The 27,814-nt window shown below is 43.1% G+C and overlaps 1 protein-coding gene across 1 annotated transcript; it reads right to left on the bottom strand.

The window, feature by feature from the left end:
• Nucleotides 1-226: 226 nt before the first annotated feature.
• Nucleotides 227-27,435, bottom strand: UPK1B (uroplakin 1B). The gene is made up of 8 exons (XM_035115573.3): nucleotides 27,210-27,435; nucleotides 15,044-15,131; nucleotides 14,427-14,627; nucleotides 12,788-12,862; nucleotides 10,746-10,868; nucleotides 7,868-8,047; nucleotides 4,636-4,719; nucleotides 227-1,347 (listed from the first exon to the last, which is right to left on the bottom strand). Exons 2-8 carry the CDS (start codon nucleotides 15,110-15,112, stop codon nucleotides 1,297-1,299), a joined length of 783 nt encoding a protein of 260 aa, XP_034971464.3. The 5' UTR covers nucleotides 15,113-15,131; nucleotides 27,210-27,435; the 3' UTR covers nucleotides 227-1,296.
• Nucleotides 27,436-27,814: the final 379 nt, after the last annotated feature.

The raw sequence follows: 27,814 nt of genomic DNA, 5'->3' as shown, positions 1-27,814 counted from the left end.
AAAATTATATTCAAAGTCAGGTCCTGTTGCTTGAGACTCCTACTGTGGAACGATGCTATCATTTTCATCACAAGAATGTGAAGTTTCATTGGGATTAACTAGCCAGTTTTGTCCTTGAAGGTTTTCCTCCAGCATAAACTTTTATTTGCTCTCATTTTTCAGCTTTTGGACACAAAACCAATATACTTGGATCACATGTGAAAGAAAGCTCCATTTGTCCTAAACATTTCTGTCTTTCTTATATTTTAACTCCACTTTATTATTAAAGATTTGAAGAATAAAATATACATGAAACAGGGCAGGTGGTATGTTCTTAGAGCTTACATGTGGAGTGGTGGGGGGAGAGGAAGTTTTCATCTTAGAACATTCTGTACAAGGAACAAAATATCACAAAAAGGAGCAAAACTTGATGTATGTAGAACAAAGTATCAGAATGGACCAGTTAACAAATATTCATTGCAAAACCAGTTTTGCCCTCATGTCACGTTAGTAAGCTTAGCCTTCCAGTGAACTTCATGAACAACATATTTCATTCAAGAGGAGAAGAAAATGTTAAATTCTTCCACTGCCAGGTTCTGCTGCTTTAAAAATAAAGCTCTCCAAAGCAAAAGTGACAACAAATACTACATGGGCTGGTTGATGTAAGAACCACGGGAAAAGGTGTGAATATCAGTGATCATTTGAAATAGGTAGCTATGAAACGAGCATCGCACACGTAGTTTACTGATCACCACAGCAAAGCAGGCTAACCCAATTCAATATTTATAGCAAAAGGGTGATATCCAACTAGCTCAACATACATCAGTTCATGGATAAAGTTGTTTGCTGTATATATGTAAGGAGATCAATGGTCCATTAAAATAGTTCAAAACATTACAAAAGAAAGAGATCTGACACACAAAGCAGAGGAAATTATAATACTTGATGGAGCATTACATCTTGAAACCTACTTGTTCCAGACAACTGGCTTCAGATTAGTTGACGCATTTGGAGCCATTTCTTCCTCTTTTGCTCTTTCTGGGAGTAGCATACCCATCCAATGATGTTTCAACGTACCCAAAGTTTTGGAATACAGAGCAAATCAAAAGGCAACTACCCGTTTTTCATCTTGCAGGTATTAGACCTGCTGTGTTTGAAATGGGGGTGGGGGTGGGTGGGGAGCATTGTGCTGAAGAGAAGGAGAGATCAAGATTGTCAGAACTTCCATAGAGAGAAATATATTACATAGACATCACATTTTAAAGAAGAAAAAAAATGTCAACTCCAAGGAGGACCGGTTGGTAGGATACTGCTTCTTTAATACTCGATTCTGCTCCAGTAGAACATGGTACAAAGAAGGACCCAAGTCTGCAAGGGAAAAAGGAAAGAACAACTCAGGAAGGAGCACACCTTATGCCATGGCAACAGCTTACTTATGCAGCCTGCCCAGATTTCCCACCCCAAAACTCCACCAGCCAGAGGGACAGCCTGAAGTCAGTCTGAACAAACAACATAATTATGTGGAATGGAAGTAGCTCTGGGCTGCATCTGCTATATTTGACCCTGGGGCCCAGTTTCTGTGGGATGTTTGACCACAATGGAGAAATACAGATGAAAACCAATGCACTGGAATTAAAAAGCAGGAGACCTATATGCTGAAAAGCAGCAGCAACAAGAGGTTTTCACAGGAGGCCTGCCAAGACTCCCAGGCTATTTTCTTTCTTTTTTTTACAATTCTGTTCATCTTCTAATAATGTTAACATTTTAGTACTGTTTCCATCCAAAGCAGAAAAACTACAGCATAGCTACAATCTATTTCCAGAACATTCAAGACATTTCCCATTGGATAAGACAAAAAGGAGGGAACAAAAGATTGGAAGTGGAGAAGAAATTAGGTTGAGGTGCCTTCCCACTGACCCATTCCTTTTAGAGCTTGGGGGAGCGGGGGAGAGAAGCTATTGTGCTGGAAGGGTACTTCTTTCTTGATGCCTTCTACCACACAGACACCCTGGTCCAATTCCTGCTGGATCCCTATCCTTCAATATTTGAGAGAGAGAGAGAGACTACCGTGTTTCTCATATTATAAGACATGTCTTATATTAATTTTTTTCTCAAAAAAAACACACCATGTCTTATTTTCAAGGGATGCCTTATTTTTTAATTAAGTATGGTAAAGCAAACTACCGGTAGGCATTGTATGCATGCAGCATCATAGAGTTGTCACTCTGGGGCACAGTGCCATTCTGAAGATTTCAATACCCTGCCACTGTTGTGTACTCTTACTCACTCTCTCTTTGCAAATAACCTCAACTTGTTAAGGAAGTTACTCAAAAGAGCAAAACTCATCTGAAAGCATTTGCATAGCCAGCCTTATAGAAAATGAAGCTTTGCTTTTGAGAATGTGTGTGGTGTTTTTTTAAGAGGTTGCTTTTAAAAAAAGAAAGAAGCAGAATAGCATCAGGATGGATTATGAGATAATCCCTTGTACTGCTGATGTTGCAGAACAATTTATGATTTGCAGCTAAGCTAAAACAAGAAGGGGAGAATCTGTTCCAAAGGCAGCGTAGCTGCAATATTACTGGGTTATGTTCTCTGTTTCTTGCATCTTTAAAAACACCACAGCAATTTAATTTGGCAAACGTCTTCATGAAAGTTCCTTCTTAAACCAGAATCACAAACCAACAGTTTTGATCTTAAGGAGAAATGTTGCTTACATTGTCCCCCCCCCCCCAAAAAAAACCCACCTGGTATGCTAGGCTGAGAGTGTGGTGTGATTGTGTTCTGATTTATAGCTATTCTAGAAGCAACAGTTGGACACCCAGATTTTGACAGCAGTCATTAGCTGCTAATGATCTAGAATGTGTAATGTGTGTGTGTGAGAGAGAGTTCATTGTATGTCTAGCATGTCTTAAGCAGAAATATCCATAAGGCAGTTTAGAAAGGAAAAAAACCCACACACACAACCGTGTTAGAGTTAGTAATTAAAGAGAATTGTAGAGCAGATCAAATTGCAAAAACTGCCGGGGCTTATCAGATCGCGCGCTTTGAGCTGTTAACAAAAGATAGTTGAGCTGAACTACAGTTTACGGTTTGAGTGAACAGCTACTCGAAATTGGTAGCAGAAACTTCCAGTCTCTTGCTTTCAGCTGTGTTGGATGCAGAGAGAAGAAGGGGGGGGACACACCCCAAAGTTTGCAGTGACTCCTCCTTGTTTTTGTATTACGTGCGGACCAGTCTGTGCTGTCCACATGCCTGTGATTAGGCAATAACCCGTCTCCTGGGTTTATTCACAGTCATTTTACTGTCTCCCTAGAGGTCATTTCACATTTACACTGCTGCTGGTTACACCAGTTTAGGCACTATGTGAACATGGGTTGGTATTGCAAGTGTCCTGGAAGGATAGTGCAAACAAACTGGCTACTTGAAACAAGTTTTCCCGGATGCAAAAGGCTTATTTGACCTTAGCTGGCTCAAAAAGCTTAGTACTGATCAACCCATAGGCATGGTTCCAAAACAGGAATAAATTTTTAAGAGTTCTTCCAGCAGCGTCTTTCAAGTAATCAAGCCATATTATTTATCTATAATTCATTGATAACCAAGTGACATTGGCTATATATCACTAGTGTACAGAATAATATGAAGGAAGAGGCAGGTCTCTGCCTCAAGTAGCTTACAATCAAGTTCTAAAATGGCAGGAGGGTGGAAGAGCAGCAAGAGTAACAAGGGATGAACTAGTTTCAAAGGGGAATGAGTGATAAGGAGTTAACATGCTCCTCTTAGCTGTTGTGTTTGAGCAGGGACTTACTGTGCTTTGTGGTGTGTGTTTGTGTCTTTTTGGCAATAATCACCAACATACTGTCGTTGAAAGTAAAAATCCTGCCAACTGATTTCTACCAATAGCGAAAACTAGGAGCTATAATTCTAAAACAACTGTGTATCATCATCTTCATAAACTGCTACATTCAACATATTATAAAAGTCATCAGGTTCTCACACCATCAGAAGTCAGTATTAGTTCAAATATGTCATTCATGGCAGTTAAAGCTTTCTTAGGAAACTGAAGTGAATGTATGATTGGAAACTTGGAAGCAAAGGCAAAAGCTCAATTAGCAAAAAAATAACTTAATTTTTGTCATTTCAATAAAGAAAACTGTGTATTTTAATAAGTCCAGGAAATTTACAGTGGTACCTCGACATACGAATGCTTCGACTTCCGAAGGTTTCGACTTACGAAGTCGACAACCCCGGAAGTCTTTTCGCCACGCGTGCAGGGTCTGCGCCTGCGCAGAAGCGTAAAATCGTGCTTCGTGCATGTGCAGAACGAGCGCTTCGACATCCGAAAACCTCAACTTACGAAGAGTGCCGTGGAATGGATCGTCTTCGTAAGTCGAGGTACCACTGTATTCTTAAAAGCCAGTGGGTGGGGGAGAGGAAGATGATAGTGATGATGATTTGAGCATCCTTTACCCCAAGGTCCCAGGGCAGGTTAAAACAATTAAGACACCACATTTTAAAAATGGAAAACTCAGACATAGCACCTGAATATGTACCATTCTGAACTCAGAGAGTCCCCAACAGATACAGAACAAGTTTCATGCTTTCACTAAATAAGAGGCATCTTACCCAACATGCAAGACATTACGATTAGATACTCACAGTCCAGCACAGAATGGCGAAACCAAACCAGGCAACACCCCAAGCATGTCTGTCCATTGGGCCAGAGATGATTGGATAGCAGCCCTAAGTAATCAGAACAAACCAACAAGAGAATCAGTTTCAGGCAACGAAGGCATCATTCCAGTCATCAAAGGCTTAGAGTTGGTGAGGTTGTCGAGAAACTCTATAGCCTCAGATTAGCTCACTGTTTCCAGTATTAAGCCTTGGAACAAGGACTGCAGCCGTCAACCTGAAGTCCAAATATGCTTTCAGGCCCCACTTGCACAAAAATAAACTTATGAGCACTTACACAGCTTTGCTGCTATGTCTCCCAGCTTCTGTACATACTAGTGTGTTGACAAATGATCACTGCACATGAGAATGCACCAGCCACAAATAATAATAACAACAATAATTTATTACTTATACCCTGCCCATCTGGCTGGGTTTCCCCAGCCACTCTGGGCGGCTTCCAACAAGAGATTAAAAATACATTAAAATATCAGTCATTAAAAACTTCCCTAAACAGGGCTGCCCTCATATGTCTCCTAAATGTCAGATAGTTTATTTCTTTGACATCTGATGGGAGGGTGTTCCACAGGGCGGGCGCCACTACCGAGAAGGCCCTCTGCCTGGTTCCCTGTAACTTTGCTTCTCGCGGTGAGGGAACCGCCAGAAGACCCTTGGTGCTGGACCTCAGTGTCCGGGCAGAACAATGGGGGTGGAGACACTCCTTCAAGTATACTGGGCCGAGGCTGTTTAGGGCTTTAAAGGTCAGCACCAACACTTTGAATTGTGCTCGTAAATGTAAAGGGAACCAATGTAGGTCTTTCAAGACCAGTGTTATGTGGTCTCGGTGGCCGCTCCCAGTCCCAGTCTAGTTGCCGCATTCTGGATTAGTTGTAGTTTCCGGGTCACCTTCAAAGGTAGTCCCATGTAGAGCACGTTGCAGTAGTCCAAGTGGGAGATAACTAGAGCATGTACCACTCTGGTGAGACAGTCCGCGGGCAGGTAGGGTCTCAGCCAGCATACCAGATGGAGCTGGTAGACAGCTGCCCTGGACACAGAGAAGTGGAATATGTATCCTAAAAATAAATAAATACTTAGGTTCTTGCTTAGGTTCTGCGGGCAGGTAGGGTCTCAGTCTGTGTACCAGATGGAGCTGGTAAATAGTTGCCCTGGATACAGAATTGACCTGCACCTCCATGGACAGCTGCGAGTCCAAAATGACTCCCAGGCTGCACACCTGCTCTTTCAGGGGCACAGTTACCCCATTGAGGACCAGGGAGTCCCCTGCTCCCGGCCGCCCTCTGTCCCCTCAAAACAGTACTTCTGTCATCAGAATTCAACCTCAATCCATTAGCCACCATCCATCCTCCAACCGCCTCCAGGCACTCACAAAGGACCTTCACCGCCTTCATGGGTTCCAATTTAAAAGAGAGGTAGAGCTGGGAATCATCCGCATACTGATGAACACCCAGCCCAACCCCCCTGACTGATCTCTCCCAGCAGCTTCATGTAGATGTTAAAAAGCATGGGGGAAGAGGACAGAGCCCTGAGGCACCCCACAAGTGAGGGCCCAGGGGTCTGAACACTCACCCCCCAACACCACTTTCTGGACACGGCCCAGCAGGAAGGAGTGGAACCACTGTATGACAGTGTCCCCAGGTCCCAGCTCCGCAAGACAGTCCAGAAGGACAGGGGCGTACCCAGGATCAAAATTAGGGGGGGCAAGGGGCGGGAGGGGAGGGGCCACAGTGGGAATGTGGGCGGGGCTACGTGGCCTGCGCCTCCCAGTTCTTCCGAGGAGGCGGCCCCAGGCTCCCGCTCCCGGCACGAAGCTCCAGAGGCGTGCGGGAAGCGCAAGCTTGTGGCTGCCTCCTCCGCGCCTCCAAGCTGTTTCAAGGAGGCGGCCCCAGGATCCCGCGCCCAGCACGAAGCTCCAGAGGCGCAGGGAGCGTGAGCTTGTGCCTGCCTCCTCTGCGCCTCCCAGCGCTTTCAAGGAGGCGGCCCCAGGCTCCCCCGCCCGGCACGAAGCTCCAGAGGCGCGTGGGGAGCGCGAGCTTGTGGCTGCCTCCTCCGCGCCTCCGCCCCTCCCTAGAAGCAGGGCTGGTGGGCGGAGGCGGAGCCCAGCCCAGCGGAGCGCAAGTTCAGCGTTCCCGACCGCCGCGCCGCGCTCTCTGGTTCCCCGCCGCGCTTGGCCTTGCCAGAGGGCGCGCCGGGGAGCTGGAGGGAGGGTGCGGCGCGGCGCGGCGGGAATGGCGAACTCGCGCTACGCCGGGCTGTGCTCCGCCTCTGCCCTGCTTCTAGAGTAGGGCAGCTGCCCTAACTTGCCCCGTGGTGGGTACGCCCTTGCAGAAGGATGTTATGGTCGATGGTATCAAAGGCCACTGAGATATCCAGCAGAATTAGGAAACAGCTTTCACTTTTGTCCCTAGCCCGCCAGAGATCATCGACCAGCATGACCAAGGCATTTTCAGTCCCATGATGAGGCCTGAATCCCGATTGGAAGGGATTCAAATGGTCTGTATCCTCCAGGCGTGCTTGGAGTTGTTCAGCAACCACCGGCTCAATCACCTTGCCCAAGAATGGAAGATTTGAAACTGGGCGATAGTTGGCCATATTGGCCGGGTCTAAAGATTTTTTTTAAAAGAAGCGGTTTAATGACTGCCGCTTTCAGCAGGTCTGGGAAGGCTCCCTCACAGAGGGAAGTATTCACCACCCCACAGAGCCCATCACCCAGCCCTTCCCGGCTCGCTTTATGAGCCAGGATGGGCAAGGATCAAGGAGACAGGCGGTTGGTTTCATTCGTCCAAGCAGCCTGTCCTCACCTTCGGAGGTAACAGATTGAAATTGATTCCAAAATCACAATTTGTTCGCCTGGCATCTTGCCACCTCTCAGCAAACAACTTGTGTTCAAGTGCCACTTCCCAAGTAATAAAAGGGTATAAGTGGGACAAAATGTTGCCACGTGGAGTGCTCCTGATCAGGCCAGCCATGTCCCTTTCCCAGGATTCTCCATCCTATCCCCCTGGCCCTGTGCTTTCTATTGCCCCACCCCAAATAGAGAGCAGGAAGAGATAATCTTATTAAAAAATTTTTTTTGCAGCCGCGGGGCTTCAGCCTTTTATAACACTTTTGGTTTTCAGCCCTTCACCAGCATTCTGGGAAGTAAATAATTGAGATAAGCATTTCAATCACCCCAAAAGTAAGACAAAGAAGGCATTCTTACATCTTTATGGTAATAGCCATCCACCCCCAGTTTGCAGGCATCCACGTTGGTTGATTTTCCTAGAATATCCATTACGCAACACTGGCGTGGCCAAGGAAAATCTGCATCTTGATTCCTTTTTCTAAATACAGAGTTATATGTTTGCCAGTCTGATGGGCCTTCCACACCACAGCAGTGATTCTGGGTTTAAGAAGGAGAGAGAAAGTTGCTCGTTAGGGTTAAGGCAATAAAGCACCTAATGCGACATTCAAAAACTAGAGAGAACTTTGCTGAGAAGGAAAGGAATGTAACATAATGTAGGATAGGCTGGTATTCAGTAAGGGACCCCATGCTCCACAAATAGTGAAACTACTAGAATATTGCTGGAATCTTTGGCTGTGGTCTCCTGCCCTCCCAAGCGAGGCCTGCCTGGCTCCAACACACACATACTTCTGAACACCAGCTTAAGACTTTTCCCTTCCCTTTGGGTGTTTCATGGAATTTCATCCAGCTGATTCAAGGCTTTATGTTAGTGCTGCACTAGGCTGCTGAAAAGTCCCAGAACATTCCCCTTAGCCAGGTGGAAGCTGGCGTTTTATGTTTCATATAGTAAGTTGTTGAAATTTTGCTTCCCACCTCCACCATGGTTGTTGTTCTTAACGATTTTAAAACGTGATTGTAACTGAGCAATCCAACCTCCCATGGCACTGGGTTGGATGGTGGGTGGAGCTGATGTGGACAGAGATGCCCCTCCCATCAGCTTTCCCAGCTAAGCTGGCTACCAAGAGTGTTGGGGCAAGACTTCCGCTGGTGGAATCCCTTGAGCCACACTGAGATCCTGCCTTGGCTTCAGTGCCATTGCGCAAAAGTGGGGGGGTGGATTGCAGCCTTCATCACCTAAAGACTGTCCTATGTTATGTGACTTATTAATATATTATAATAGTATAGTATAGTAGTATATTATTATATTATATTTATATAAATTATAAGAACATAGTGTGAGTACCACATCAATGGGCTATGTTTATTACAGCTTGCTCTGACTAGTAAATCCTGTAACTTCACCTGTAGATATCAAATATTTTTGTTATTTCTAGGTCACCTTTCCAGGGCACAGATGTCATCTTAAAACGGCTTACCTAAAACATAACGGAATCACATAGTTGCAAACAAAAAGGAGCCTAACCATACATTGCATTCAAAAGCCTTTAGGTCTTGGATGAATCCTTTTCATAATTCTATTCGTCTGAGTGGGATTCACATGGAAGGCATGCTTAAAATAAAACTGGCCTAAATTATTCCCAACTATTCCGTCTGGATCAGGATAATTAAATCTGGATTAAGATAATTTCATTCATGTGTGGAAAGATGGTGCATCCATCCAGGAGAAGTAGAGAGAGCAGTAAAATATCTCAAAAAAGTTTTAAACAGAGGTGTCTACTCCAAGCCATATATAGGCCAGTTCAAATCCAATACATGCATTATTATTATTATTATTATTATTATTATTTATTATTATTATTATTATTGAATTTATATACCACCCTGATTGGTTCAAAATTGGGAAAGGAGTACGACAAGGTTGTATATTGTCTCCCTGCTTATTTAACTTATATGCAGAATTCATCATGCGAAAGGCTGGACTAGATGAATCCCAAGCCGGAATTAAGATTGCCGGAAGAAATATCAACAACCTCAGATATGCAGATGACACAACCTTGATGGCAGAAAGCGAGGAGGAATTAAAGAACCTTTTAATGAGGGTGAAAGAGGAGAGCGCAAAATATGGTCTGAAGCTCAACATCAAAAAAACCAAGATCATGGCCACTGGTCCCATCACCTCCTGGCAAATAGAAGGGGAAGAAATGGAGGCAGTGAGAGATTTCACCTTCTTGGGCTCCTTGATCACTGCAGATGGTGACAGCAGTCACGAAATTAAAAGACGCCTGCTTCTTGGGAGAAAAGCAATGACAAACCTAGACAAGCATCTTAAAAAGCAGAGACATCACCTTGCCGACAAAGGTCCGTATAGTTAAAGCTATGGTTTTCCCAGTAGTGATGTATGGAAGTGAGAGCTGGAGCATAAAGAAGGCTGATCGCCGAAGAATTGATGCTTTTGAATTGTGGTGCTGGAGGAGACTCTTGAGAGTCCCATGGACTGCAAGAAGATCAAACCTATCAATTCTTAAGGAAATCAGCCCTGAGTGCTCCCTGGAAGGACAGATCGTGAAGCTGAGGCTCCAATACTTTGGCCACCTCATGAGAAGAGAAGAATCCTTGGAAAAGACCGTGATGTTGGGAAAGATTGAGGGCACTAGGAGAAAGGGACGTCAGAGGACAAGATGGTTGGACAGTGTTCTCGAAGCTACGAACATGAGTTTGACCAAACTGTGGGAGGCAGGGCAAGACAGGAGTGCCTGGCGTGCTATGGTCCATGGGGTCATGAAGAGTCGGACACGACTAAACGACTAAACAACAACAACAACAACAGTTGGGCTGACATACAGAAGTTGGATAATATGAGTTTAAGAAGTGTTGAAAGGTGGTGCTTCTAATACTGGGCAGTAACAGGATGTGGAAAGTCATTGTTAATACACTGACCACTCTCAAAAACCCTTCGCCTTCCCCAAAGGAAGTGTGCACAGCAACATAAAAGTAAGAATAAACAAATACTTAATAAATCCAACAGAAGCCTTAGAAGGGATTTAGCAGCATTTCATTATTAATATTCATACAAAACATAGGAACCGTCCAGAAAGAGCTTGTTTGCTCACAGGACAGAGGAAAGATGTACCTGCAGAAGCATCACAATAGAGAGTCTGACAACATTTAGAGCTGTATTCTTAAGGCTGGAGTGAAGATTTGCATTACCATACGAAAATGCACCTCTCATCATTACCTGCAACATGAGCCGATCCCATGTCCTGGTGACCCCTTCACTCTTCCACTTGTCGTCATTGTTGATGGGGTCTGGATTCTGGTATTTTTCCAACATTTGCTTCAAGAAGAGATTGGGGGTGAGCTGCATGACAATGAGAGAGGGGCGTTTGAATGTCAGCCAGATTTCTTTTGGGAGAAAGAAAGACTCTCAATAGGACTGAAGCCTCCACCCCAGTAGTAACCAACAGGGGCTACATTCCTGGTGGAACGCCCTCCCATCAGATGTGAAAGGAATAAACAACTACAGTATCTGATGTTTAGAAGACATCTGAAGGCAGCCATGTTTAGGGAAGTTTTAACGTATTTTTAATCTCCTGTTGGAAGCTGCCCAGGGTGTCTGGGAAAACCCACCCAGATGGGCGGGGTATAAGTAATAAATTATCATCATCATCATCATCATCATCCAAACATGGTATTTATTGTGCTTGTTTTACTAAGTATAATGGTAGCACTTCTTGTCGCAATTTCCAACATTTCTTTCGCACTGCAGAACCTGTATACCACACCATGTCACATTAAATCTTATTCACACCAGTAGGTTACCACAGTGTGAAAGGAACATTAGAAATTGGGATTGCCACCTCCTTTCAGCACCTGTTGAGGGGAGGGGGTGATCCTGTAAGGCCTTGGCTGAATCCAGTCAACAGCCCTTTGCAAAACTCCCCTGATTTTCCAGGTTCCCAGGCTTGCAAATGTTTTTTTTATTATTAAAGAAGAGGAAGAGGAGGACGAAGAAAGAAGAAGAAGAAGAAGAAGAAGAAGAAGAAGAAGAAGAAGAAGAAGAAGAAGAAACAGGGGAATGAGAACAAAACTTGCACTATCTTCCACCTGATTTCTGGAATGGCTTTTACATGCTGTGAAAGCTCAAATATAATGAATTAGTAGGGAAATGGAATAAACTGCTGTGTAAATGCAGAGACACCCTTGACCAGACTTTGACAGAGAATTACTTCATGAGTAAAGTTCAAGGAAATAAATAATGAAAATTTTGCCATTCATTGCTGCCTAAATTTTTGTTAGGAAATGGCCAAAATACTAAAATTAAATATCTCCAAATTACTTGATAATCTAATAATTTATATAATCTAATAAAACCTAATAATACTTTGAGGCCACAGATGTGGGCAGGAAGCTTTCTTTTCCATTTTAAAATACTTGCAAGTCTCCCACATACTGATTGACTGATAATATTTCTATGCTGCTTTTCACCCAAATGAATCCCAAAGCGGCTTACAAACAATAAATAATATGATAGAACATAATAAAACATCATAAATACTGTATAGCATAAATCATAGAGAAGAAATAACAAATCATCCGTCATATATCTTCTTAGCCATCATGTTCATTCTGCTTAGAGCCTCATTCTTGTAGAGCCATATGCCTTTGGCCATATGTAGAGCCATATGCCTTTGTGCAACCCAGGCCCAAGCAGTTTTAATTTTATTAATTTATTGCTAAACCACCCTTCAGCCAGAAAGATTCTGGGTCAGTGTACAAACAGACAGAAATAAATAAATAAAATTCATCCATACCAAATACTTTTGTACAAAATGCAAAATCTGTAGCAACAAAATCTGTGAGGCAGACTGAGGAAACGCAACCATTTAAAACAGTACTCCCAAATGTTTTGGGACTACAATTCCCATCATCCCTGACCACTGGTGCTGTTAGCTAGGGATGATGGGAGTTGTAATCCCAAAACATCTGGAGGGCTGAGTTTGGGGGTGCCTGATTTAAAATGCCTGGGCAGATCAAAATGCCTTGTCCTCATGCAAAAAAAGATTGCAATGTTGGTGCCAGTTCAACCTCTTTGGGGAAGTCCTTCCGAAGTTGGGGCTCCACTACAGAAAATGGCCTCTCCTTCCAACATTCATGATGTACTTTTGCTAAGGAAAGCACCATCAGAAGGGCCTCCACCAAAGATTTTTGCCTTTTCACTTCAAGGATGAAATTAGGAACATCTGAGAGAATGAGAAACCAATGGTGCAGAGTACTTACAAAGTCTCGATGCACAACTGCTGTGATGCTGGAGGCAACTTCAAAGGCAAAGACTATCATCAGCAGGATGATATACTGAAAAGCAAAACAAAGACACAACAGCATGTCAACAAAGAATGCTACATACACTTAGCCGTCAGGTTTAGATCCTTGAGATGAAAAGGAGCACATGGTTCTTGGGGTAGGTTGCTAAGCTTCTACTTTTTCCTTCTGAAAAGGTAGATTAAGTGCTGCCTGCCAGACCAGGCCAGAGACCCATGTAGTCCAGCATCCTCTTATCACAACAACCAACTAAATGACTACAGGAACCCCCAAAGCAGGACTGGAACAAAAGAGCACCAGCCCAATATCCCAGCATAATCCCCACTGGCATTCAGTGGCATACTGCCTCCAAGAGTTGAGACACTCATTATTTATTTACTTAAACAATTTATATACAGTACTGCTTAGCTACAACTGCTTCCAAGCAGTGTACAGAAAATACACTAGAGGAAAGGTAAAAACCAAAACACCTGCTGGAATAAATAAAGAAATAAATATGACTTCAGCAGGTGCTGGGAGAGACCCTGTTTGAGCTCAGCTGGAAGGAAGTTTCATAAAATCGGGCCCCCAATTCTGAACACATGATTCCTAGTGTAAATGAGCCATGCCTCAAAGTCATAGGAGATCACCTACAGGGACTCCCACAAAGACCCCAGTGATCCCTTGGGAATATAAGGTGGTCCTTTGCTCTGAAAAATCTTTCTTTTCTTCAGAAAGTTGTAAATCTTGATTCTATACTGCAAAGTAATTTCCACCTCATGCCCACTCTATCTCCAATAGGAAGATCTGTTTGGGGTATTAACAACAACAACAACAACAACAACAACAAACAAACAACAACAAACAAACAACAACAACAACAACAACAACAACAACAACAACAACAACACAGTTCCTCCTAAACAAAGATGAATTCATGGATTATAATAGCTACATCATCCCTTTAAAAAGAGATGTTTCCTTACACAAGTGTCCTTCAACTTGGGGTCCCCAGATATTGTCTGATGACAACCTCCATCATCATAAGTCAATTTAGCCATGGGCATGGAGGACAGGTGTTGCAGGTAGACAGTATCTGGGGGCCAAGGCTGAAGAAAACTGCTTTACACTACAGTAAAATTTCAGTCATAGTAAACTGGAAGATTTTTCCTCTCAGACTAGAGACTCATGGATACAATTCCTACATTGACATCCTTTTTTCTTTTCTTTTTTGCAGTTGTGCTTTGTGGAATAATAATGCAAGGGATCTACTCAGAATAATATGCCTCTCACTTTTTCTGCCATATCTTTCACAATGATTGACAGCAAACTATGCACACATATCTATAATTGAATAAGTTTCTACTTCTTCTGTGCTAGAACTGCAACAGAATGGAAGACAAAACATTAAGTTTCCTTTGTGTACAATGTCCCTGGCACTCATGATTATTCCATTTTCTGGGACTCTGCACACATAGTAATGGCTAAGTTGCCAGGGAAATACTCTCTCCAACACCCTTTTTACCGTTTAGGAAATTCCTTTGTGTGCAAAAAGTCAGAAATATACTGACCAACCTCTTAGAGAATGCTGAATACTCTTGGTGACTATCCAACTTACCACCAATAGCATTGTCCTATTTGACTTCACGACGCCAACAATTCCAAGGACTGCCATACAAAAGAAAGCGAAGCCAGTGAAGATCCCAATCCAGGCAGCACCATAGATGTCATCATTGTCAGTAGCTTCTAACAATGGATAAAGTGACTGCTGATCTGACACGAAGAATATACACTCTGCCATGAGTGCAAGGCCACAACACTGAGAAGACACAACCAAACAGACATGTGACTGTCAACCCAAGAGTGTTTGCTTGACCTGAAGACAAAAACTTGAGCCCATATTGAACACACAATTCAAAAGTTTGGTTCACTGACCTGCTACTAAGGGCACCCCACATCGTCCAATGCTTGTACAAATTTGTGATTGCAAGAACCACACATTGCTATCTACACTTCTGCCACATGACCTGTCGCAGCTAATTCTCCATCTTCAGATTTATTTGCGAACAAGCTAGGCAATAGTTAACATGGCAATAGTTTTCTTGCATTCCCCATTGCTTGTGCTTGTGTTAAATGCTACTTGATGCCTCTTGTGCCAGCATCCCCCCCCCCGGGCATATACCCTGCGCCACCCAGCCTTGCTTTAGAGCCGGCCCTGATGTCAAGTCCACTTACCCCCATGACGACATTCCCCATGATGAGCAAGCCTTGGAAACATCGTGCACCAGTATCACCTTTTGCCATTTTCAGTTTGCTGTGCAACCTAGAAGCAAATTACAGATTTATCAGCACTGTAGGTTCTCCCAAAAGCATTCCGCCTGCCCTCCCACCTCTGCCCTTGACAGCAAGAACAAGCACATGCAAACTACTATGATATATTGAGAAAGAAGCCTCAGAAATTACATCAGAACAAACTATCCACATAACTTTTTATTTGGTGTACCTGTAAGCAGGTTTGTACATTCTTTCAATACCTAGCCATGGAAAATGGAAAGTTTCATCACAGATAGATATGATATATGTATACATTTGTGGAATTTAAAAGGTAACTCAGAGATCATTTGAGAACTGATAAAAAAGTAGAGGACAGAGCAAACAGAGGCTAGATCTTTTATTGGACCAAAGGTTGTTCAAAGTTATCTAGAAGGGCAAGCAGAGTAAACGGAACACACATGAATCTGATCGCAGTGTAAACCAGGGATGGGAAATGAGAGGGGCTTCCAGATTATTAAAAACCATTGGACATGCTGGCTGGGACTGATGGGAATTGGAGCCCAAGAACACCTGGAGAGCCATAGCTTTCCCATCCCTGGTATAAACTATACCTAGGAAAAGAAAGTTTCATGAATTACACAGGTATCCTCAATTATCCAAATGGCCAGGCACAGAAGGAAGAGAATAGACAAAATGCATCTGGCTATACCTGAATTTGAATTATGGTGCTGGGGGAGACACTTGAGAGTCCCATGGACTGCAAGAAGATCAAATCTATCCATTCTTAAGGAAATCAGCCCTGAGTGCTCCTTGGAAGAACAGATTGTGAAGCTGAGGCTCCAATACTTTGGCCACCTCATGAGAAGAGAAGAATCCTTGGAAAAGACCCTGATGCTGGGAAAGATTGAGGGCACTAGGAGAAGGGGATGACAGAGGACGAGATGGTTGGACAGTGTTCTCGAAGCTACGAACATGAGTTTGACCAAACTGCGGGAAGCAGTGGAAGACAGGAGTGCCTGGCGTGATATGGTCCATGGGGTCACAAAGAGTCGGACACGACTAAACGACTAAACAACAACATACCTGATGCTGCAATCAACAAGGTGCCCTTTGAGTAGAACTGTTCAGTGGGGTCAGGGGCCGATCTGCTATGGAACTAATGAAGCTTAAACTTCTGGAGGCCTTAATCCCAGATGGCCTCCAGAAGCAACTTTAAAATATTGGGTCTAGTACAACCAATTTGAGTTGTACAACTCAAATTGGTTGCTTTTGTGTGTGTGTGTATTTCAGGGATCCCCAAACTTCGGCCCTCCAGATGTTCTGGACTACAATTCCCATCATCCCTGACCACTGGTCCTGTTAGCTAGGGATCATGGTAGTTGTAGGCCAAAACATCTGGAGGGCCGCAGTTTGGGGGTGCCTGGTGTATTCCCAAAGTTTGAGAGTCAGCAGCACAGATGTAAATGTGTAGTGATCTATAAATGGAGGAGGAATAATTTATTGGCCAAGTACCAACATACTTGGAATTTTGCTTCGACTACATTGCAATGTAAACGTACCTTATACAAACACTGTTCCACTCACGATACAATAGCACAGCAAAGGAACCCCACCCCTAACTGGCCTCTCCTTCCGCTACACAACTACAAATTTAACAATTTGAAGGCACAAGGGGAAAAACTGTTCCTGTGCCTAGCCGTTTTTGTGTATAGAGTCCTGTAGTGAAGTCCAGATGGAAGTAAATCAAACAGATGATAACCGGGATGCAAAGGATCTGCAACAATTCCCTCTGCTCTCTTCCTAGCTCGGATAGTATAAAGTGTCTCTATTGAAAGGCAAACTGACACCAATTACCCTTTCTGCAATTCTTACTGCTCGTTGGAGCCTTTTCTTGTCCATCTTGGAGGCTGTGACATACTAGGCAGTAATAGAATTACAGAGAACAGTTTCAATGGTACCTCTGTAAAATTGGATCAACACTTCCTGGGGCAAATTAAATTTTCTTAGTTGATGCAAGAAATACAACCCCTGGTGGGCCTTTTTACTAATACTATTGATCATGCAGGTTCAGACTGATTATATTTCCTGCAATACAACATTTGTAAGATTACACACACACAAATATCCAAGATCACAAATACACAAAAGGATGCATTGTGGAATAGCCTTGTTCAGTGTTCTAGTCAGTGGGCCATTGGGATACTCCATTCTGTTACCCTTTCCATCTGGTTTGCCATCTCCCCCACCCTGGTCAGCATTCTGTAGCCACCAAACAAGTCCACATGTGTAGGTTTAGGTTTGTTTCCTAAATATCTTTTTTGTACTTCTTCAAAACCGGTACCCCACTTTTGTGCATAAAGTCATACCTCGGTTTAAGTATGCCTCGGTTTGAGTATTTTCAGTTTAAGTACTCCGTGGACCTGTCTGGAACGGATTAATTCACTTTTCATTACTTTCAATGGGAAAGTTCGCTTCAGGTTAAGTACGCTTCAGTTTAAGTACTCCACGGACCGTCTGGAATGGACTAATCCACTTTTCATTACTTTCAATGGGAAAGTTTGCTTCAGGTTAAGTACACTTCAGGTTAAGTACAGACCTCTGGAACCAATTGTGTTTGTAAACCGAGGTACCACTGTATTGTGCACTTTTGTGCATATTATTCTGTGAACTGCCCTGAGACCCCCAGGTAGAGGGCGGTATATAAAGTCAATAAATAAATAATAAATGGTGGAATTTTGACTAAATAAGTATTGGTACTCATACCCAAACATCAGAAACAAGAGGGAACGATATAGCCCTGCTTCAATTTACAGTCACCTTCTAAAAAATAAAAATAAAATACAATGCTTATACACCCTCCCACTTCTGTGTCTAAAGCTGCATCATCCATGAAGTGTTTCCATAAACTTGTCACACCCGTTTCAAGTCCAGGAGGCGCCTTCTACCTTGGGCTATGGGTTCTGCTGCATAGCTGAAAATGTCATTGCCCATTTCACAGCAGATTGTCTGCAGCAAGTCTGACCCAACCTTCCCAGGGAGAAAGTCACACCCATGTGAGACACTAAAACTATGCTTCAGCATCCGTGACAAAAGAGGCACAGGAAGGTAATGTGAAGAGCCAGTTGTAGCTAGAACATGAGAGACCAGGAGAGTCACATTCCAGTTGCATTTTTGAAAGTTCTGAGCCTCTCGACTGAGCACCCCAGGAATTCTTAACGGAATTCAAATACCCTCAACACGGAACTCTGACACGCTACAGACAGGGGCAAGGCAAGCTCCTCCTTCATGTTCCGGACAGCTGGATCCCACAGTCCTTCGTGTACAGGGTTTGAACATCTGCAATGAAGAACCTGGCACACTCGTGTCAGCTCCCTTTCAGATCAGGATTCTAAGTCATGTTGTGAGCCTGCAGGATACAGTAGTCTGCCTGCCTTAGAAGTTCACCCTTCCATGCATGGAGGGTTTGTGAGGATGGGCACAGTGATGCACATCACACACACATACACCCGCACTTGTGCAATGGGAAATGCATGGGTTTAAACATCTGAATAGGGCTTACATCCTTCATCTATGGACAGAATGATGTGTCATCATGCTAGTCACCTATTTCATGGACAGAACCTCTGCACCTTTAATAACTGAACCACAGGCTGTAATCAATAGGTGAAGCCATTCCAGTACACACAATTAGGGGTGGCATGGGGACTGCCCCTGTCAAATTTCCGCTGATTTTGTTGGATATAGATCCTTTTTTCCATTAAATAAAACCAACAGCCCTAATGCCAGTTCCATCAACTCCCACTGTAATCCTAATCACCTGGCCTACTAAAATGGTAGGGATACTGTGAATGAAATATTTTGCAGGGTATATATCTAAGAGGCTCAACGGTCCAGTAGGCCAGCTGGAGACCCAAGTTTGGGAAACCCTGTAGTAGGGTTAATGTCCACAGAGACATTGAATAACAAGACGGGAAGTGCAAAAAAAGTGATATTGGCATAAGAGCATCCAAGCCAAGCCAGTCTTTGACAAGGTGTAGAAGACATTTGGGAAAGGCTGTTTCATCACTACCAATTCACTTCTCACTTTTAATGAAGAAGAGTAGGCATGCCCTTAAAAGGTTGCTGCACAGGTAGGGAAGGGAGAATCTGTCCATTTCAGTTTCTCTCGGTTTCTCGTGTTTCCAGTCTTGAGTTCAGTTCTCCACATTTCCACATCACTTTGTAATCTTTTTATTAAAAAAGGTTATCAAGAAAGTTCACCAGCATTTTAATACAATTCCCCCCCCCAATTGTCACATTTGTATATAACTGTGTCTAATGCACACCTTTGCACCAATATGATGTTTTGTGTACAATTTTCACTTTTGCAAACATATTTATGCATGCATTACTCGACTATACACAATATATGGCTATAAAACTCCATTGCACAATTCGCAGAAGTACAGATTTTGAAAGATGGCTGTGTCTGGGTTCACAGATTGTTTTGGAAAGTTTGAATTTGGTAGATTTGCCTTTAAATGAGAAGTGAATTGTATTTGTCCCCAGTTCTCTACCTACAGGTAGAGTGTCCACTCACACCTGTCCCCCACCCCCAAACAGAGAAAATTCATCACGTGAAAAGAGGGTAGAAGAGGACTGAGATCTGCACAAAATTTTAACATGCTATTTTACAGGTGTGAATTTAGAAATAATTGCTATGATTTGAATATTTCGACTATATTTAGAGTTTTCTGTTCACAGCAACTATTTTCTAGCCATGAGGTGGCCAGAAGCTTTGGTTCCATTCAGGATGAAGAGCAGCTTGATGTATTGTCTAAACCCAGATAAACTGGTTAATCTTAACCATGATTAGTGAAAACAAGTCAACTTCAAACCATAGTTTAGAAGCCAGCTTGTTTTCACAAACCATAGTTAAGATTAACCATAGTTCAAAGTTATTTCAACACAGCAATGGTTTAAAGTTTAAAGTTAATTCAACATTGTGGTGAATCTAAAGCAGAAGTGGAAGTTTCCAATATCCTCACTATGATACTAGAGGAAGAGAGGGTAGAGAAGAGAGACAAACCTGAGGCTCTTTCTTGAAATGCTAAACCATGCTTTACCATTATGTATGTATGAATGCTTTCTATATATGATGGCTAGCATAGGTTTCACTCCAAATCCACAAATGTATAGACAAAAGGCCTGTCAGTTACTACCAAGTAGTAGTAATACATGGGATCGTAATCTTTAATTTTAAAATATTTAACTTCCTACTCTTCCCTAAACAAGTGAAATCTGCACCGCCTCCACTGCCCTTAAAACTCGAGATCAGATAATAGTTTCCTTCGTGCCACAGAGGTTGGAATGCCCCTGCTTAGACCAGTTCCTCAGCCAGTTGAACAGGCTTCTTTATCTTTCTCTCAGAACTAATATCATGTTAGTTTATGTATTTATTGTCCTCAAAAAACAAACACAGGAAGCTTGCTTTCAGAACCAGAGTTCTGACTTGCTCTCAGCTCTTTGCCCAGGTCTAGTGCAGATGACGAAATGAAGCCATGCATGTATTAAGAAAACAGATGGTATGAAATAAAAGGTAGAATGTAAAAGTACAACAGGGTGCCATGATGAAGAAAAGGGTAGCCAAAGCCCAGGTGTCACCTACACAGCACTCATGGGCACCGAATGCACCTGTCATATGAAAGGTCGCATCCCCTTGAAAATCCACAAAGCACGAAAGACAGCTGTCTGGCTTCTCAGTAGCTGTTTGGATTGCTCAGTCTCTCTTACATGCCTCCATGGCAGCCATTTTGTGACTGGCGCCAACAGAAATTACTCAGAATCGCAAAGTGTGGTGTAGTGGTTAAGAGCGGTGGACTCGTAATCTGGTGAACAGGGTTCGATTCCCCACTCTTCCACATGAAGCTGCTGGGTGACCTTGAGCTAGCCACACTTCTCTGAAGTCTCTCAGCCTCACTCACCTCACAGAGTGTTTGCTATGGGGAAGGAAGGGAAAGGAGATTGTGAGCCGCTTTGAGACTCCTTAGGGTAGTGGGGATATCAAATCCAAAGGAGTCCACTGGCCCAAGAAGGTTGACATCCCCTACCACAGCCTATACCAGCATTGCCGAACCAAGCTCACCATCCAGATATTTTGGATTACAATTCACATCGTCATGGTCATGGATCACGAGAGAGGAAAGTCTGAAAAATTTAGAGGGCACCAGGTCTGGGAAGACTGATCTATTGTGGTACCTCAGGTTACAGACACTACAGGTTACAGACTCCGCTAACCCAGAAATAGTACCTCAGGTTAAGAACTTTGCTTCAGGATGAGAACAGAAATCGCATGGTGGCGGTGCGGTGGGAGCAGGAGGCCCCATTAGCAAAAGTGGTACCTCAGGTTAAGAACAGTTTCAGGTTAAGAACGGACCTCCAGAACGAATTAAGTTCTTAATCCGAGGTACCACTGTATTTAATTTTTGTAAATTCTAAGAGGAACAGTTGGGTTTATTGGGCATGTGGGTGTGTATAATGTGTGGAGACAGAGAATTCTGTGCCATGATCTTGATGCACATTAAACCACATCTAGGAGAAAACAGCATTAGGCGGCTTCCATACTGACAACTGCCCTGAATTGTTATGAGCAAGATGGGAAATTGAACCCTCTTCTGCTTGTCTGTGGATTCGTGGAGTGCACAGTCTAAAATTCCTATGCAAACAAGTGAACCAGGTGGCAGACTGGAGAATGGAGAAGTTTTTGATCCAGCAGTTTATAATTTTATAAAAATAAATGGTGTCCGGTATGTGCGCCACTTGTGGAAGTTCACAGAGCTATACTTGCTCATATTAGACTAGCAGGTGAGAGGTGCATTGCCATCCAAATAAAACGCAAGTCCTCATTACTCATGCCTCTCCCTTTCTCAGGTCACCCTGTGTCATTCTCCATTAACAATTTAGAGACTGTAAGCTCCTATTGGAAGGGGTTTGTCTTTTGAGTGTCATGTCAGTCTAATTGCTATGTACAGCAATAGCACTAAAGGACAGTTCCAGGTTTATATTAGATTAGAAGAATGAATAGCTGCCATGGTATGTGTGGTCCAGACATCACCCCTTCAAGAGGTTATTATATGGTAATGGTATCTACAGGAGTCCAAGATATTCCATCTGTCTCAGGAGACAATGGAGGAGTGAGCCTTCGGGAGTAAAGTAAAAGTGTTTGAAGGTTACAATGTGGCTGTAGAGACCAATATGGAAGAGAGACATTTTGTTGCATCTGGGGATATTCTATGTGCTTTACATAAAGAGTGCATTCAAAATAAATGTAAGTTTTTATTTTTATTTTTTAAAAGGCTTTTTTCTATAGCCTTTGCACGTCCTGGAAACGCTTTTATAGCACACACACTTGTGCAAGTTTACTCAGAAGGAAGTCAATTACATTTAGTGATGCTTTCTTCCCAGTATGTAGGTATTGCTGCCTTAGAGATAATACTGTATTCAGCGATTGGTGTTCCTATACAGGAGTTTCATAGTCAGGGGCTGAATTTCTCCCTTTTCACTCTGTCTCAGATAGTCTGCCAAAGCTTTTGCCACAGGATTGTTGGTTCAAGAAGAGTGCTTGCTGAAGTTGTCCGTTTCACCTCACTGTTAACCCATTATCAGGGCAGGGCATTGGCACACCAGATAATACAAAATGCATACTGAGTGGAATTGAAGCATAAAAGAAAAAGAAAAAGAAAAAGAATTTTTCTCAAGATTGGCAAAGTGCTCTCTAGGAGCAGCACCCACCCAAGACATGACGCATCCATGCCATAACACGTCCTCAAGCCATTTCATGAGGACCACACCTCTGTTTCTTCAGTGAACCCTATACATTTTTCTAACTAGCTATTTTTAAATCTGATGGTAGAGAATGCATTGCCCCAAGGCTCCGTGACACGCAGGTGCCATATCTATATCTAGGGAAATGGGAGACACTTCACTTTTATCTATGGCATCATTGATCAATTTCATAGTCATATTTAGCCTTTCCACATGTCATTTTGAATTTGTCATTGTGGACCTTTTGTTACAAAAGCAGTGGGGATGTGGCAGTGAGAAAGTCAATCATTCAGATTACATATGCATCTTAATGCCAAAATAGGCTTCTAAGTATGGCTTCATAAATTGTACCAATGGTGTAGGTCTTCACTAAGACCTTATACACCAGCAGGGCTCCCCGTCCCCGCCCCCCCGCCACCACCAAAACTCGCTGGAACTCAGTTCCGGCACCTCTCTGGTGGGCGCCATTGCCATTCTAACAAGGGTTCTTGAGTCTAAGAGTTCATGGTAAATTCTAGTACCTCTTTTTCTAGAAAAGTAGCACTGTATACCAGCAATGGTTTTATTTATAAAAAAGTATTTATATATTGCTGCATCATGAAACACCAGGGCAGTGCCAGGGCAGTGTGCATCATTAAAACATACCATACTGTTAAAAGTAGTGTCAAAATTATCAACCAAGTGACTGGCTCAACAGTAATGTTTTAAGCAGCTGCAAAAAGGTTTTCAATAAATGCTAAAAGTGAGTATGGCTGCTGATTCCCTGCTGAAAGTGTGTTCCACAACGTGCCTATCTTCTGGTCAAATCCTGTCAGGAGTCTGCGACATGGGGAACAACTAACAGCTCTCCTCCAGATGATCTTAGTGACTAAGGCCTCAAGCGTTACTTAATTTATCCTGGACTCAAGTTGTTCATGGCTTTGTATATCATCACAAGAGCCTTGAATGTGGCCCACTAGCCAACCTGGCCCAGGACATTTTGCCGCTTCAGACAAAACACAAAACACAACCCCCACTATGAGTTTCTCCTCCGCTGTTCCCCCATCCCCCATGCTGCTGGTGGTGGTGGAATAAAGGTAAGTTAAGGAGGAGTGGGTGGTGGCAAGCGGGCACTGACAAGCAGTGGTAGTATACTCTTCAGAGGCCGGATCTGTCACCTGAGGCAAACGCCTCACCTCGCCTCATAGGCAGGCAGGTTCTGCCTGGTAGCATAGGGGCAACCAGTGCAGACATTTTAGCAGAGGTGTTGCCTGTGGTCAGCTACCTGTCCACATCAGCAGTCTAGCCACTGCATTCAGCACCAACTGGAGCTTCCATATCGAGCCCAAGAGCAGCACCACATACTGTACATTGCTGTAATCCAGTCTTGAGGTTACCAGTGCATGGACTAAAGTGGTCAAATGGTCCTGATCCAGAAATGGTTGTAGCTGGTACTCCCAAGGAAGCTGGCGAAAGGCATTCCTAGCCACATAGGTCTCTTGCGCTTCCAATGACAAATACATATCCAAGAGTATCCCCAAGCATTATTCCCTGCCCCTTTAGAGGGAACACAGCCCCATCCGGAACAGGCAACTGGCCTGTCTTCCAGACACAGAAACCACCTACCCACAGAGCCTCCACCTTCCTAGGATTCAGATGCAGTTTATTGTCCTTCATCCAGTTAATCACGGCTTGCACAGCTGATTTAGAGGTTACAGAGAAACAGAGCTGTGTGTCATCAGCACGCTAAGGTCCCCGTGCTCCAAAACTCCCAACGACCGCTTCCAATGATTTCATAAATACGTTAAATATTTACTGGAGACAAAGTGGTGTCCCATGGAGCACCACAGCACAAGTGCCACAGGATGAGGAGCACTCCCCCAGTGTTACTATCTGGACTCAACTGCACAAGTAGGCATGTAATACTGTGCCTCTGGTAACTCATTTCACACAGCCCACCTAGGAGGTCAATGACCTCTGAGAGATCAACACAACTCCCCCTCTCCCTCTTTTGCTAAAGGTCATACATCAAGGCAACCAAGACTGATTCAGTCCTGAAACCAGGCCAAAACCCAGATTGAAGTGGGTCCAGAAATCAGAGTTATCCAGGAACACAGGCAGTTGCTGCACCACCACTTTCTTCCCAAAAGAAGTATGACCAGGTGTAGGTGATTTTGTACATTTTCGGTTGTCCCGCTTTCTCATTTTCCCCCACAGTTAAGCTCAGTTCTTCACATTTCCACAGCAGTTTATAATTTTTTTAAAACCGTCATGAATATTCACCAGCATTTCCATATGAACTTCTCCTAATATGCATATTTGCATGCAAGTTTGTCTACTATATGCATTTTTTTTACAGAGCAATATCCCACAGTAGAATGCATTCTCATATGCTATCTTCACCAGAATAGGCATATGTAATTTTTGTGCATGCTTATTGGCTGGAGAACTGTGTGCAGAATTCAGAGCACTGCAAATGTGGAAGGATAGCTGTGTTTCTGTTCTCACTCCCCACCCCCGAAAATGCAAATTTAGGTAGGCTGGTGTTTAAATGAGAATAGAATCAAGTCTCTCCCTCAACCCTACTGGAGACTGGTTGGTAGTCATTGCACCATGTTGGATCCTGGTTGCGCTTTTTAAAGAGTAGGTACAGGCACTCCACTGCCTCCTTGAGGGTGGCTGGCACCAAAAATGCAAAAATGCATTCACAACACCTTGGAGCAACCTTGCCACCCTCCTCTGACCAGCTTCAATCAGCTAGGGTGGGTGGGGTTTCAGAGGGCACATGGTCAAATGCATTCCTGTTGTTATCCTGTCCTCATCAACTGGAAATGATGCCCAAACACTGTGCCTGATGGTTTGGCAGTTCTGTTTTGGGGAAGTGATTATACTACTTCTCCAATGTGCTATAATTACATATTATCTCGTTTTTTATATACACACACACACCCCAACACAGCAACACAGGGACACACAAATACACTCCAAACAAGATTTTGAGGTGCTTCAAAGACCATCGACACTGCCTTGAAAAGGGTGGGGTTTTCTTGATTTTAAGAGAGCACACCTGAACATTTGCAACGTAATTGCAAGAGTTAACAACACTCCCTTAAATACAACCCTTTTAAATAGGTGGAGTCGTGGGGGTGGCATTCAGCCACGTTTTGCACAGAGTAGACACACTGGAATTAAAGAACATGACTAAGTGAGATCCGTTAATTTCAATAGTTCTACTCTTTGTGAAACTTAGTTGAACACCCCCCCCCCCATGCTTTTGAACATCTTTTTTATTTTATTTTAAACATAAAATTACAGCTATCCATCCACACAATGCTATTAGATAAATAAGAACAGGCTTGCTAGACAAGCAGATTATATAGTAGAAATAACAGTGCTCAAACACATTTTAGAAAATAGGAATGAACCATCTGGGGTGGGATGTATGATCAGAGCGAAGCTGTGTCATAGCATAGTTTGCTAACCTGCCACACACTGACTTGGAGCAAGCCCCATAATATTCAGGGGGACTTTAAAAAAAAAAAAAGATAATGAGTATCTGGGGGGGAAAATTACACTCTAGGTTTCCCCTTATGATTCATCAACACAGAGATCACAAGCAAAACAAGAGGCTCATCTCGAGACAACACAGTTTCACCATACAGGTCAGAAGATTGCAATGAACCTAATTAAATAGCTCAAAGCTTCTCAATGCACTGAAGACTCTTTCCTGAAAACTGTTTTGTTGGCTGCTCCCTTCAAAATACTACAAGGGAAAAACTGAAACAATCCTTACAAGAACTTTATGGAGAGTTAACTAGGCAGAAAGCCAGTGTGTGTGTATGCCAATTTTTGATAAACTGAACTGAACCGGGAGAAACTAATCCTTTTTTTATCTTGTGCTTGTTCACAGAAAATGAAGGGATAGCAAATCCTTCACTTGTACTGCTTTCCTGCCTCTTAACAGTGCAATCCTAACCAACTCTACTCAGAAGTCAGTCCTATCAAATTCAGCAGTGTTTTCTTCCCAGGTAAGTAGTGTTATGATTGCAGCCTAACTTGGTATCAGCATTAAGCAGCGATACACGGAATGATATCATCATTGTAGGAAACAGATGAAAAGTTCCAAACTCCCACCCTGTGCAAAAACTGCTCAAATCCCATGAAATTCAATCTAACCATGCAGAGAATTGCAACTTAGTAAGCGTTTATCAGAAAACAGCAGCAAAGAGATGATGAATAAGCACCAGGTCTGAATGTCTATTGACTTAATAAATATTTTTAAAATAAAGGACCTTACCATTCAAAGGCATAAAAGGAATGCAATTCATGGACACAGAAAACTCACCTTGCACCCTCCTTATTCCACTGCTGGATCCCCAAACACACCTACAGTACTGAAGAAAATCCCCTCTCAATCACTCTTTAAAAGAGCCCAAGGCAGCGAAGTAAAATCGCCTATGATTGGTGGGCACACATATCACATGAGATGGCCTTGATCTGGCTAGACCTGTTCTTCGATTGCAAGAGGATCCAAGATCCTCCGATTGTACTGAAATGTTGCGCACAAACCCATTCACCAAAGCTGGTGGTGTTTCTGTTATTGCATTCTGTCAAGCGTGACCAGGTGACTCATCCATGTGCAATCTTTAAAGTGGATAGGCAAATAAAAATAATGTACAAAGACACGCAAAGGGATGTTAACATTGTTACTAAGCGTACATGAAGGAAAAAGTGCACATCTTCGTGGAAGAGATAAGAAAACAGAATTTTTAAAATATGTTTTGCCTAGAGGCAAGATGATTTTAAAAAATTGTGTTTAAGATTTCTTCTCCCTACCTCCTTCAAAATGTTCATGTATCTCAGCTGAAGTTCTCTGTCTCTCTCCCTCCAGCTGAAATCAGTTCTATGTGTCCTGACACAATTCAGAGGCTTTATATAAACAAAGTCCTT

This window comes from Zootoca vivipara, chromosome 4 (assembly GCF_965207765.1).
Source record: "Zootoca vivipara chromosome 4, rZooViv2.hap1.1, whole genome shotgun sequence".
In the NCBI taxonomy this organism is placed as follows: domain Eukaryota; kingdom Metazoa; phylum Chordata; class Lepidosauria; order Squamata; family Lacertidae; genus Zootoca; species Zootoca vivipara.
The sequence above is the reverse complement of the archived record's forward strand: the minus strand, read 5'-3'. Positions and strand labels throughout refer to the sequence as shown.

Bases quoted from the DNA above. Each gene is read 5' to 3' on its own strand.
- UPK1B (XM_035115573.3), bottom strand. From the start codon at position 15,112: ATGGCAAAAGGTGATACTGGTGCACGATGTTTCCAAGGCTTGCTCATC. The intron at 14,628-15,043 runs GTAAGTGGACTT...GTGTCTTCTCAG, and splicing joins TGGGGAATGTCGTCATGGGG to TGTTGTGGCCTTGCACTCAT. The intron at 1,348-4,635 runs GTGAGTATCTAA...TTTCCCTTGCAG, and splicing joins TCGCCATTCTGTGCTGGACT to ACTTGGGTCCTTCTTTGTAC.